The sequence below is a fragment of the Lycium barbarum genome, chromosome 9 (genome assembly GCF_019175385.1).
Source record: "Lycium barbarum isolate Lr01 chromosome 9, ASM1917538v2, whole genome shotgun sequence".
In the NCBI taxonomy this organism is placed as follows: domain Eukaryota; kingdom Viridiplantae; phylum Streptophyta; class Magnoliopsida; order Solanales; family Solanaceae; genus Lycium; species Lycium barbarum.
Genome location: NC_083345.1, coordinates 118,734,895 through 118,749,250, shown reverse-complemented (window position 1 = coordinate 118,749,250; position 14,356 = coordinate 118,734,895). Strand labels below are relative to the sequence as shown.

Genomic DNA, 14,356 nt, shown 5'->3' with positions numbered 1-14,356 from the left:
CATAATACTTCCTCAACATCATTAGTGCCATTCATGACAAGATTATACTCATATTATACCATGAATCATAACTCAACTACCTTTCAAACCAGCATACCATTATTTCCATACTTAAGCTCATATTCCATACTTGTTTCTAATTCAAGTTCTTCAACTACTCAACACTATCATTAACATAAAATAATCATAAAACTCACCTTTGATTATGTAGAGATGATCTTTGGATGAGAATACTCCACTTGAGAAGAACTCCACTTTAATACCAAAGAGATTCTCAACTTCTATCAACCCTTAGGAAGCATTCACACCCTTGATTCTACCAACTTTTGATGTTTGATCCTTGATTTCTCTCTTGAATATGTGTTAGTGTGATATGGAGAAAGTTCTAGAGGTTTAAAGGGTGTTGGAGAGATGAGAAGTGAGAAAAAAAGAGGGATCATACATATATAAAAATAAAATTCGGACCCGCCTCGAAATATACGGTCCACTATACGGACCGTATAATTTATATGGTTCGTATATTGGACTGTATGTTTCTTCCAGAAACTTACCCCTTTCTGGAGGGGTTCTACGAACAGACATACGGCCGTACAAATTATACAGTCCGTATGTATGGCCGTCTAATCCATACTTTTCCGGATTTGCTCTCATCGCTTCGTTTGATCTCTAATCCTTATGGAACCTTCTTGGTACTTGTGTAACACATCCTTAACGATCTAACGGACATTATAACTCGTCCTCAAGACCTTACTAAATATTTGTTAGTTCGACACCCATGAAATCCTCCCCAAACATAACTTATACTCCACTTCCTTTGACGAACCTAGTTTCACCAAGTCCTATGACTTAAAAATCTTATCGTATATACATTAAGGCTGCCAATCACCCTCTTGTAGTCATGAAGGTCTCGTGTCCGACTTAACTGACGTTAATCTATTCACGACGCAACGACATGAAATTGCCGAGGTGTAACTGAAAGTAGTGGTGCTTATCGGTCGGTTCGGTTCGATTTTGTGTATTATAGGTTCGGTTTATTGATTTTCGATTTTTAAATATGCTAAACTGATAACCAAATCAATAAGATATTCGTTATTGGTTTCGGTTATCGGTTTTTGGTCCTTAGCGGTTCGGTTTTTGGTTTAACCGATAAGAAAATCTCCTCTAATTTTTTTTTTTTGCTTTCTCTTGTTTTAATTTGTTCATATATACACTGCCTTCATACGTAAAAGATTAAAAGTCTACATAAATTACAACCAGAAGCAAATTCAAACATGTTATTGCTATTTGCTAAAACACACTTCTTTTCTTTCAGGTTAAGTAGCAAACTTGAATGTTGTAGAAGCAAATTCAAATACGTTATTGACATTTGCTAAAACAAACTTCTTTTCTTTCACGTTAAGTATCAACCTTGGATGTTGTAGAAGCAAATTCAAATACGTTGTTGCTATTTTCTAAAACAAACTTGTTTTAAATAGTTAGAATTTAAAGCCACTATTATATAATTAGGGATAAAAAATAATTTTAATATAAGCTTATTGGGTTATCGGTTTAACCATTAACTAAATCCTTAAAATAAAAAACCGAACCAATAACCCCATAAAAAATTACAAAACCATTTACAAACCGTTAACCCAATAATGATAAACCAATAGCGTTTTTATTGGTTCGGTTTATCGGTTAAACTAGTTTTTGCACACCCCTAACTTGAAGTGGGGGGAGTTGGTAAAAGTTATTTTGCTAAAAGGCCATAAGTGTTCAAAATTGGTGCTTTGGCCACCATTTATGACGTCAGCATGTCAGAGATGTGTTGTGTCAAATCCCAGCCCCAAAGTTTTGAAAACTACACTTTGACCCCCAACCCCCAACATTTTAATTACCCAAAAAAAAAAAAAAAAAAATTCCCTCTAAAAGCTCCTAATTTATCCACTTTTTAGATCCTGTTTTCGGCAAAAATTCCGGCGAAAGATCCTGCTTTTCATCATAAAATCAGTCCCCAACGACTTAGTATGGCGTCGACTGCCGTCATAGACCATAGCCGTAGTTTATTATCGATTTATTATGGCGTCGATTGCAGTCATAACCATAGCCGTAGTTTATTATAGATTTATTATGGCGTCGATTGCAGAATATATTATAGTAGGTGGTGATTATATGGGTGAATGGGAGGAGACCTCAAAATGTTGTAATTTGATTTATATGAGTAAGGTGACTGGATGATCCTAATAGTGATGACGAATAGTGTACGGACAAAAAAATAAAAAAATAAAACCACAAACCCCTAAATGCACAAATCCAAGGGATCGTGGATAGGTATACCATAAACTAATCGTCGTTAATAGCTAATAGTTATCATTTAGGCTCGACTTTACGCATGTTCAATAATTTTCCACATGTTATGTATAGACCAAGGACAATATTTGTCTAAAAGTCCATAAATAAATAAAATAAAATAAATAAAAGTACATTTCATTATTTAAATATTATAATAACACTTTAATACACCATATGAGAGTCTCCATCCATTGAACACATGATCAAAAGAGTTTTAGGACAAGTAATGGTACTTAAAAGGCTAATATTTGTCTAAAAAAAGTCATGTGTATACGAGTAATATTTTAATATAACAAACCAACATCCAAAGCAATAATTTATGCATAACTAAACCCTGCATAACTAATACATGCATTACTAATACCTGCATAACTAATGCCTGCATTACTAATACCTGCATAATTAATACCTACATTACTGATACATGCATAACTAATACATGCATAATTCTAACCAGCTACCAAACGAGCCCTTAGGGTTTTGCAGAATCCAAGGAAAAAAAAAGCAATGGCATTATCATCTGTGGTTTTCGAAAACTATTGCCGAAGTTTAATGGATACATGTGAATTGTGAAGTTATACACAAATATATTAAGGAAAAATTATCTAGCTAATGTAACTGGTTATGATTTATAATTACACTTTATAGCATTACTTTTAAATAATTACAAAACATAATCATATTTTACATGTTATAGCAGATAAACATTGATACACGTATCCCTAAATTGCAGGCAAAATTCATATATGTCCCCTTCTGTATATACGCTATCAGTTTATATACATTTGCATATACAATGTCTCAGTGTATAAACATTGTATATACATTGACACTGTATGCGCACACATATGCTACCTTTTGAAAGAAAAATACTACTACGTTTGAAAAAAAGTATCGTTATTTTTTTGCCAGAAAAAGGACACTAATCTTGCTACTTATGATGAAACAGTAATGGAAGCCCAGTTAAGTTTGGAAAGACCCAGCCCAAAATCCTCCGCACTTTAGCAGCCCAACAGGTCCACGCTTTCCAAAACACAATTACTCGAAAAAGCAATTCCCTCACGAAAAACTACAACTTTGTCATTCCCTTGCCAAAAACCTCCATCTGTATGTGAACCTATTTCCTGATGCAAGTATGTGGGATAAGTTGTGGGACCTAAAAGATATAAACTTATGTCTCGTTTAAAAAATTACTCCACCCGTTTTTTTTTTTTTTTTTCACGGATTGTCCTTCATTTGGCTGGGTCTTTTTTGTCCTTTGCCTAATACCCCGAGATTCTGGGTTCAAATTCCAGCTCAGTAAAAAAAGAAGAAATTTTGGCAAGGCAAATGTTTAAATTGCAAAACTCTGCCTTGCAATTTTTTTTTAAATTTTTTTAACTAAACCGGAGTTTGAACCCGAAATCAAGAGATTTTTAGGGAAGGACAAAAATTAAAGACCACCAATTTGAGGGACAAAAGTTAAAAAGACCACCCCCAGCGAAGGACAATCCTGCAAATTGCCCGATCCGTTTCAACTTATGCGAAGCCCAGTTAAATCTTGAGATACCCGGCCCAACAAAAGCCCAGTTTTTTCCACCTTAAACTACAACTTTTTCATTCCCTTGCTATAAACCTCGATTTTGCCATTCCTTTCAAAAAACACCCCTCATTTTTCTCTCTAGGGTTGATCAGAATCCAAGTTATTATTTTTTTTTTTTTTAAAAAAAGCAAAGCAATGGCATCATCATCAACTAGGGTTTTCGGTAACTATTGCAGAACTCTAATGGCTGCTGCTAAGACATCCACCGCCACAGCTCCACCCACCCCCACCACCACTGCCACGACAACCGGAAAAGGTCGTTATAAAGGGATATTGAAGCCGGTACCGATTTCACCTGCTTTAGGAAAATTTGTTGGTGCTAATGAAATATCGCGTACTGATGCTGTTAAGAAAGTTTGGGATTACATCAAAACTAATAATCTTCAGGTTTGTTTTTTTTATCTCTTTATATATGTGTTGATTTTTTTTTTTTTTGAGATAATTAGGTACTTACTTTGCATGATGATAGAAATGTGATGGAAAAGACCAATAATCTTCCAAGTCCACTTTCTATTTCTTTAAGGGTGTGTTTGGTATGATGGAAAATGTTTTGCAAGAAAGTATTTTCTCTCGGAATATAAGTGATTTTCCTACTCGTTTTCTTGTGTTTGGAAAATGTCATTTAAGAGCATTTTCATACATTCAAAGCAAAATACCATGAGGTTTTTGAATATCACTACAAGAAAGTATAGAAATGGCAACAAAAAATTTAATATTTGGCAACAACTTTGTTTTATTGTTGGCAAAAACTTTTTTGTTGCCAAAGAATTTAATTTTGTTGTCATAGTATTGATTTTTGTTGCAAAAAGTACTTTTGGCAAAAAAAAAAAAAAAAAAAGGTTGTTGCACATTGTTGCAATAACAGCCGTTGGGAAAAGTCTATGCAACAAAAAAACAAAAATTGTTGCCACATATATTTTTTCTTGTAGTGAATTCAGGGGTGGGTGGGGTAGGCAGGTAAGGGGGGGGGGTTGGGTGGGGTAGGCAGGTAAGGGGGTGAATGGATAGTGTGAAGGTGGGTAGGGGATGCGTTAGTGTGTTTTTATTGCCAAACCTTGGTGGCTGCTGCAAAGAGCTCCAGGGCAGCTCCACCCACCACCACCACTGCCACTGCGACCAGAAAATATAAAGGGATACTGAAGCCGGTACCTATTTCACCAGTCAATTTTTAGGACATATAGTTAGAGAATGTACCTTTGCATGACATTAAAATTGCTGAAATAGCCCCTTTTTGTAGAATGTGATGGAAACACCAATAATCTTGAGGTCCATCTGTTTCTTTATGTGTCAGTTTTTTGGGATATTTAGTTACTTATGGTAGAGAATGAACCTTTGCATGAAGGTATAGAATTGATATTTTAATAAATAGCCTCTTTTTTAGAAATGTGATGGAAAAGACCAATAATCTTCAAGTCGACTTTCTATTTCTTTAAGGGTGTGTTTGGTATGATGGAAAATGTTTTCCAAGAAAATATTTTCTAGGAGAATAAGTGATTTTCCTACTCTTTTTCTTGTGTTTGTTACTCGAGTTGGAGAATGTTATTTAAGAGCATTTTCATATATTTAAAGCAAATCATTATGAGATTTTTGAATTCAGAGTGCAACTTCTAGTGGTGGGGATGTAGGCTGGGGGGTAGGGCGGGTGTGGGTCGGGGATGCGTTGGTGTGTTTCTATTGATCCAGAAAATGTTTTCCCTGAAATTTTTAGTTGATCCACTTTCTATCTCTTTATGTGTCATTTTTAGGACATGTTGTTACTTGTGATAGAAAATGAACTTTTTCATGAAGGTAGAATTGCTCTTTGAAATTGCCTCTTTTTGTAGAAATGTGATGGAAAAGACCAATAATCTTCAGGTCCACTTTCTATTTCTCTAAGTGTTAACTTTTAGGACATATAGTTACTTATGGTAGAGAAGGAACGTTTGCATGACGGTAGAATTGCTCTTTGAAATAGCCTCTTTGTAGAAATGTAAAGAACAAGTTGCTAAGATATATGTGAATTTCTTACTTTTAGTTATAAATTGAAACTATTTGATATGCATGGACCACATGAAGGTCAATTTGGTAGGACATATATGAGTTGTAAATGGTACTGGGGAGCACTTGGGCGCAACGGTGAAATTGTTACAGTTGGCAACTTGTCGGTTTAGGGATTCTAAGTGTGAAAATGTAGCCTATTTGCAAAAATAAGGGATTTGAAGCGGCTTTTTTGCTTGGGCTATGTCAAACCTGAGCTGAGTCAAGTATGGCTACTTGGTGTTTGTACCAGCTATGTTATATTGGACTGCATGTTGGTCCTCTAAGGTCCAACGTATCAACAAAATGAATGTCGTAAAATGCAAATGTTAGGATAGATGTATAGTCATGAAAGATTAGAAATACATTAGATGATAAAATGAAAAAAGTTATTTAAGATGGTTTACCATGTCCTACGCCAGACATCCAAATGCATCGGTCTGTAGGTGTGACAGTATAACGATTGAAGGTGTTAAAAAGTGACATGTATAGTTAACACGGCAAGGAGACATTATGTTTCTCTTTTAATGAAACAATTTCCGGGGATGATTGTATTTTGCCATGTGCTTCTGGAAGATGTATAATATCTTTGTACAGGGTGGGGTTTGAGGTCTGCTGGAAAATGGTAGTGACTGCATCTAACTCGTTAAATGCAATCTACAATCAAGCTGTTGTCTGGTCCCTTGTCTAGCTTTATTCATTTAAAGATAGTCACAAACTTATTTGCTCAATCACACAATAGATGGAATTTAACATTCTTGAGTCTAGTTGTTTCTGTTTGATTAAAGGATATTGTTATTTTTCCTCTCTAGTAGACTGCCTTTTACTGGAACAAAGGACCCTAACATTTTGGCATTGAGGTTAAAGTCTCTGTAATGAGTTAGTCTACTGATCGACATGTGATATCAAATGATCAATTCTCTCTCCATCTGTTATTTTACTTTCTGCCCTGTGAGATTTCCTGTAAGCTGTGAATGAACTAAGAGTTGGGCTTATTTTGGCTGGTCAGTGTAGCTCGTGTGATGAGTAGCTAGCCCAGAATAGATATTAGCACACTACATGATAATGAATAAACTGGTTGGTATCAAGGTTTTTGTCTTCTGCTGATTCAGATAATCTTGTATGATAATTTGACAAGTATAGATGCTGCTGCCTTGGGGGCCTGCAATACTATGATGTCTGATTTGGTTGCCATGTGCTGAATCAATCATACATGATTTTTTATTCTCAAGCTACTTCGACACTTTGTATGACTAGCTGGGGCAATCCTTTATAAGACCCAAGCTGGAAATAATTGCTGATATAATGTACCAGTAATTCAAGCATGTTTAACTACCTATGCCAATATTCAGACTTAAAAGCAGAATTTCGCTGTGGATATACTTCTGAGATATTCCTTGAAGTGTGTTTGATGGAAAAAGCAAAACACAATGTAGCCAAGCATTATTCTTTACATTGCGCATTTGCGCCCTCCTATTTTTTATGTTAGTTTTCTTGTAAAAGATGCTTTTTCTTGTTCGTTCATTTTGTTTGAGATACAATTAGCTGCAAAGAACAGAAACAATCGTTAGGGCAGAATCTCTGTGGACTTGAACATTCAGATTGGAATTTGATAGTTATGTACTTATGTAGTTACACGTGACTTATCAACGACCACCAACACTTGGGGTGTATAGGAAAGGCTGTTACTTCTGCAGACTATTGCAATTTGGTTTTCGAGATGATAATTTGTGATCATTTGACATTCCTTCTACTAGTAGTTTGAGGCATAGATTTATGAAGAGAGGGATTATATTTCATTATTAAAACTAGATGATTGCCATCGATTTATCAAACTATCATAATTACTATTTTTTGAGTTGCTTATCATGTTGATGACAATCCATATACTTCTGATGTTTGAAAAAAAAAATACATCAAATCACCCTTAAATTATACCCAAAATGTCGATATCACACCTAAACTATATGGGCGATCTATTACACACCTGAACATTTAAAAACTGAATTTATTTGCACCTTATAAGCTAACGTGGCAAAAAAATAATTATAATTAATAAATAGGCGAGTGAAGTAGTAAAAATAATTTTTTAATTAAATAAAAATTGATTTTTTTCAACTCTTCTTCTCCATTTCACCACTACCACCCCCACCACCCCAACCCGCCTCTCCTTTTTTTCAACTCTTCTTCTCCATTTCATCACCACCACCACCACACCCCCCTCTTCTTCTTCACACCCCACCCTCCATTATTTCTACTTCATTTTTTTTATAACAATTCTCTACAACAACTTCATCAATTCATAATGATCTTCACAATTCTTCATCAATCCATATAGAAGAAATTCACCATGTTACAACAACTTCACCAACTTAATCTTTTTCACTACCATCAAATCCGCACACACCCACCATGGATTTCACTACCCCTATAAACCCCACCCTTCCAAAATCATACCAATTTCACCACTACCAAACCTTCCACTACCAAAAGTCACAACACCACCATCACCTATTTCAACACCCATCACCAAATACCACAGCAGCACCACCGCCACCACCAAAAATGTCGACTACCATCATCAATTTCATCACCTTCCACCAAAACCACCACCAAAGACTAATTCGGTGCAAAATCAAGAGAGAATTTTACAGAGAGAGAGAATGGAACGGTCCAAGAAATAGCAAAGATTGAATTTTGTGCAAAACTCAGAGAGAATTGTCCGGCATCTTGGCGGATTTTTGCGGCAGATCAGTTTCTGTTTTCTTTTTATTTTTTATGGTGGGTCGTAAATTGGTGGTGATGGCATCTTTGTTTATAACTAGTAAATTTGATGGTGATGATGGAATAGTGATAATGGAGTTTGTGTGATGAGTATAGAAAAAAAGGAAAAAGAAAATAGTGTTAAATTAAAAAAATAGAAAAAAGAAAAAAGAAACAGTACTGGAAGTAATAAAATTTATTTTATTTCCACGTGGCGCTGACATGGATGCGCGTGAGGAACACCACACACTGTAAAAGTGGTATAATGCCTTCCAGGGTGCGAATAATTTTAGTTTTTAGATGTTCAGGTGTGTAATAGGTCGCCCGTATAGTTTAGGTGTGATATCGACATTTTGGGTATAGTTTAAGGGTGATTTGATGTATTTTGCCTTTCTTGATTTAGTAGTTGTTATCTGATATGAGTCATCTCATGTTTAATCCACTTTAACAAATGTGTGTAGTAGGTCATATACAGTATACACCATTTAGTTTTTTTCTTGACAAGTAAAATTCATGATCTGCAGAACCCTGCAAACAAGAAGGAGATAAATTGTGATGACAAGTTGAAGACTATATTTGCTGGCAAGGACAAGGTTGGGTTTCTAGAGATTGCAAAGCTTCTGTCCAGTCATTTTCAGAAGGCTTCTTAAAGTTTGTCATTTTGCAGTTCCTGTAAACATTAACATTAGGGGCTTTTCTTGTTAGTGAACTTTGTACTGTAGTCGCTTCTCCTTTTGTTTCCCTTCACTCTGGTTGTGAGTTATGGTGCATAGTTCTGAAACTGAAAGCTTGCAGTGTTTTATGCCTGCTTTGGTCCACCATCCCCAGCCACATTTCCTTTTTCATGTTTTTCACTTTTTGAAGTTGAAGCAAGATGCGATTGAGACGGGCTTAAATGAAGTGACATGAACAGTTCATGTTGCTGACTCTAACTTGCTTGGGATTGTTACGTAGTAACAATTGTACTTGTTCCTTAATTATTACTAGGATCCTGGAATTTTTGCGTCAAATGAACTGGATTATCTGTTCAGCTTCCTGTGATTGCAGATACTAAAAACTTATACATCTGATACAAAATCGTGGATAATTTGAGTCATCCAAGTTCTGTGTAAAGTGTAAACTACTTTTGAATGCCTTATTTAGTCAATGTGAGATACTGATAGAATCATCTAAGAGATTTTCCACTCTTTTTCCTTTGCGAATAATATCCTAGCTGATCAAGAAGAATATCTTTTTATCCTCAGTCACCTCGAAATGAAAAGCCGGTAAATACTTATTTATGCTGGGTGGTTATACAAAATTAAATAATTTATTTATTGGTATTAGGTGTTTATACTTGACTAAATAAATTAGTCTTAAGAACAAACATGTTAATAAAAAAAACACTTAGGGCGTGTTTGGAAAGCCACCCAGATAATTGAAATTGGGTGTAATTACATAGTTTGGCCTGTTTGTTCGACCAAGTAATTACACAGTTAGGTGGGAATTGAGAGGGTGTAATTACGCTCTTCAATTCTCAAGGGGGGGGGGGGGGGGGGGGGGGGGGAGAGGGTTGAGAATTGGGTGTAATTACACTCTGTAATTATTGAGTTATTTTTTAGTTTGTTTCTTTTAATTCTTTTTATTTTTAATTTATTTTTTATTTCTATTATTTTAATTACTTTTGATTTTTAATTTCTATTATTTTAATTTCTTTTTAATTTTTACTTTTTAATTATTTTTCTTTTTGTATTATTTATTTTTCATTTCCTATCTTTTCATTTTCAACCTTTACTTCTTGTGGTTCCATGCAATTGCTTGTATTTTATTTTATTTTATTCATTTAGTATAAGGGTGTTATTATTCTAATTTTTGAAACTACACCTCTTAATATTGGAAAGAATGAGTCATTAACAAACTTGACATATAACGAGTGACGTTATTAAAATAGAATTTCGTTGTGAATGAGGTTATAGACTTATATTTTCCCTTTCTTTTGAATTATTTACTTAAGTTATGTTGGAACTTAATTATGTAATGTTGGAATTTGACATAAGGGCATTACAACAACAACAACAACATATCCAGTGAAATCCCACAATGTGGGTCTGAGGAGGGTAAAGTGTACGCAGACCTTACCCCACTTTGAAAGGTAGGGAGGCTGTTTCCGGAAGATCCTCAGCTCAAGAGGAAACAAGGCAAAAGAGTCATATAAGGACAAACATATCAGGATAATGAGAAAAATAAGAAATAACAAGAGCGAAGAGTCGACAAATATAAGCAAAAATCAAAATTAAACACTTATTTATGCTAGATGGTTACACAAAATTAAACAATTTATTTATTGGTATTAGATGTTTATACTTGACTAAATAAATTAGTCTTAAGAACAAATATGTTAACAAAAAAAAAAAAACACTTAATAGAACAAATGAAAGTGAAAATGCGTATCACTTAAACTTGGTTAAGTATTAAAAAGTATATATCCAAGATCTTGATTTGATGTAAATATCCGGTGCAAGTAAATTTTTACCTATTTATTTTCCTACAAATACACCCCATTAAAAATAATTCTTTTAAATCTTCTCCCTAAAGTAAAAGTATTGTAGTAACTTTAAATGAAAAGGTCTAGTGTTAAAATTTTATTCCCTAAAGTAATAGCTATTGTGTTTGTTGACACCCAATTTTGTCCCTCTTTTATTTAATTTACTCGGGTTTTTAAATTTACTGACGAGCTAAATACTTTATTTTTTCACAATATTTTATTGCTACTACTATTAATATCACTACTTTTATTTTCAACATTATGAGCATTACTTTATCACAAACTTTAACGGTTCGTCATCGTTTCATTTTTGGGGTTCGGATTCGTTAAATTTAATTACAAAAACAACACTTTGTAAAATCCTTACTTTTCTACATGTTAATTACTATTTGTCTTCACCTAATATATTTTAGTTATTAAATTAGAAGCCCAACAATAATTAAATAAAGGAGGAAGGATCAACAATTTTCAGCCAAATTAATGGCTTTAAAATACAAATACAATGTTTTTCCCTACCCAATTAAACAACCCACATTTTAATACCCAACCCATATCTTCAACCCAACTAAAATACCCAAACGGACCAGCCCATTACATATTTCCAAACGGACCTGCCCATACCCGAAATTGACCCGACCCGGTCCAATCTTTAAACAAAACCCTACCTCTCTAACCTTTCCTCCTCTTCTCTTTCTTTTCCCCTTTCCGCCGCTCATCTCCCTCGTCTCTCTCTTCCACTTCTCTTCACCTGCTCCTCATGTTCCTCTCCACCACACCCTTGTCCCCCCACGCCTCTGCTCCCCACTTCCTCTTGTTCCCCCACGCCTTTCGTCTCTCTCCCACGCTCCTCTCTTCACTTTAACGCTAACAAAACCCCATAAATATGTCGAAGTTGAATCATTGAAAGGGGGGGATTTTTTTTGGACTCCTAACGATTTTCCTATCTCTTTGATTACTACTCTAAATCTGGAATTCGTTCGAATTCTGTTCCGTTTCAGTTCTTCGGAAGCCACTTTAACCATTCCTAATTATTTTTGCATATTTCAATCGCTATACTTGGGAACACTCATTTGAAAATCAAGTCATTTTACTCTTTCGGCTTGTTACTTGAAGATCGAGCGTAGATTCGAGACCTCGACGCCTCACTTCACTGCACTCGCAAGAGGTAAACCTCGATACATTTATTATTTATAGTCTTTAGTTTCTGTTTGATTAAACTTCTAGCCTATTCTGCTATATTTTAGTAGTTATGTAGTTTCTGTGTCGTTACGTTATTTGTTTGATGTTTGGGAGCTGTTAGGATAGAATACTAATTGCTAAGAAATAATTTGGAAAGGCGTACACTGTAGTTTGAATATTTAGACTGAATTTCCAGGACTTGGAACCGATTTAAAGCCGAATATACATAAGATATACAGTGGGTTATCAAGATAATAAGAAGGGATATATTCGATATACATCTGATATATACATTGTGACGTGTACATCTTAGGTATATTGTGTATACGATTGAAGCAGGTCGGCACTTGTCTCTCTTTTACTCTGTTTGTTCAAGCAATATACACTGATATGTATGAAATCTGCTTGGGTTAGATACGATGCAATGATTATATGATATGTCGATGTTGTTTGTTGTTTCGATTTGGCTTCTAGTTTACGTTCTATGCTCAATTCCATTAGCAACTAAGTATTAGGCTTAGTTCTATTGTTTGTCTGATGAGTATGTTTTATATGAAATTAAATATGTCTTAGACCCTGATATCAGTTATGTACGAGTGTTTCGTTTATGAAAACTTATGAAATAAATCATGTCTATGCTGTTTCTGGATATCATACTCTAATTCTCATGACTTGAAGTGAAACCTTTCGTTGATTCAAATGATCAGATAAGCTTAAGGTTGTTTGCAGTAAAAAGAAAAATCGAGACTTATCCTTTCTGTTAGTAGGAGTTGGCATGGGCTACTCTTTTGGTTCATAGACACGGATAAGTTCTATGTTAATCACTTGCTCATAGTTAGTGAATTCAAATTCTGCTTAGTGAGCATATTGTTAAATCTGTCTGCATACTTTATTTATAAGGATTTATTTTCTTAAATAACTCTGTTGTACCTATTTAACTGAGGCTGTTTATGCCATGTATAATTGAACTTGCTTGGTATATCGCCCCTGTCCTAAGCTGTTTGGTATTGTCTCTCTTTCCTGCATGTGTTGCTATTATATTTAGCTGCGAACTCTGAAATACGCATGATCTCCCGCACTATCAAGACTGCAGAATATTTCTGTGAATCTCATTCTTTATAACTAGTAAGAGTGACCCCAATTTGAAAGACAAATAAAGGTGGAAAGAGATGTTACTAGCTGGTCTTGCTAATCCTGTTTGCTGTGCCATTTTTATTCATACTCACGCTAACACTTTCTCATAAAAAGTAAATAGAAGTAAAACCAGTGAAGGAAATACAGTGATAGTAACAGCAGTGATAGTAGTAACTGGTCAATATTTGTTTACTTTATTCGTTTCCTTCGCCTCTGAATCGTGAGTCTAAAAGGCAAAGATAGGTGCTTTGATGTTTATGGGGTAGCCCTCTTATGTTATTATGATGTGCTGTTGGAAAAAATCATGTTTAACATCTGTTTCAACAGCCACTAACAAACCTATTTCAATGTTGCGATTAGGAATTTGAGCTTACATTCGAATAAAGTTGTGTAAAGTTGATAATCTTGTTTCTTCCTGGAACTGGAACCAAATCAGAAATTATGTGAAGTGTCCATGAAAAATGTTTTCTTTGTTTCTATCTTTGTGGTATGATATGGGGGAAACTGAATGTGTACTATGTTTCGACGTATTGGTATTGACTTTGAATTTCTTTACTTTTCAGATTGTTGACATTATAGTAAAATGTAATGTTTTAGATTTGTTTGGAATAATTTCCTTAACTTTCTCCTTTGTCTTCCATAATTGCTTTGATTGGGTTCTCTTTCTAATTCTTATTTCTTGTTTCTTTCTTTGTTGCATGAACCCCGGAGTCTAAGAGTCTCATTTTTGAGACTCGATTACACCACCAATGAACGACAACCTTGCTGCCACATTCACGAGATAATCGCTGTTGTTTCTCTGTGAAGGATTGCCGCGTCTCTTAGGC

General features: G+C 34.8%; 1 protein-coding gene across 1 annotated transcript; it reads left to right on the top strand.

Moving 5' to 3' along the window:
- Positions 1-3,942: 3,942 nt before the first annotated feature.
- On the top strand, positions 3,943-9,510 carry LOC132609624 (upstream activation factor subunit UAF30-like). Its single transcript, XM_060323686.1, has 2 exons — positions 3,943-4,300; positions 9,217-9,510. Exons 1-2 carry the CDS (start codon positions 4,049-4,051, stop codon positions 9,340-9,342), a joined length of 378 nt encoding a protein of 125 aa, XP_060179669.1. The 5' UTR covers positions 3,943-4,048; the 3' UTR covers positions 9,343-9,510.
- Positions 9,511-14,356: the final 4,846 nt, after the last annotated feature.

Excerpts from the sequence above, each read along its gene's own strand:
- LOC132609624 (XM_060323686.1), top strand. The coding sequence starts at position 4,049 with ATGGCATCATCATCAACTAGGGTTTTCGGTAACTATTGCAGAACTCTA. Across the intron at positions 4,301-9,216 it reads TCAAAACTAATAATCTTCAG|AACCCTGCAAACAAGAAGGA; the intron begins GTTTGTTTTTTT and ends CATGATCTGCAG.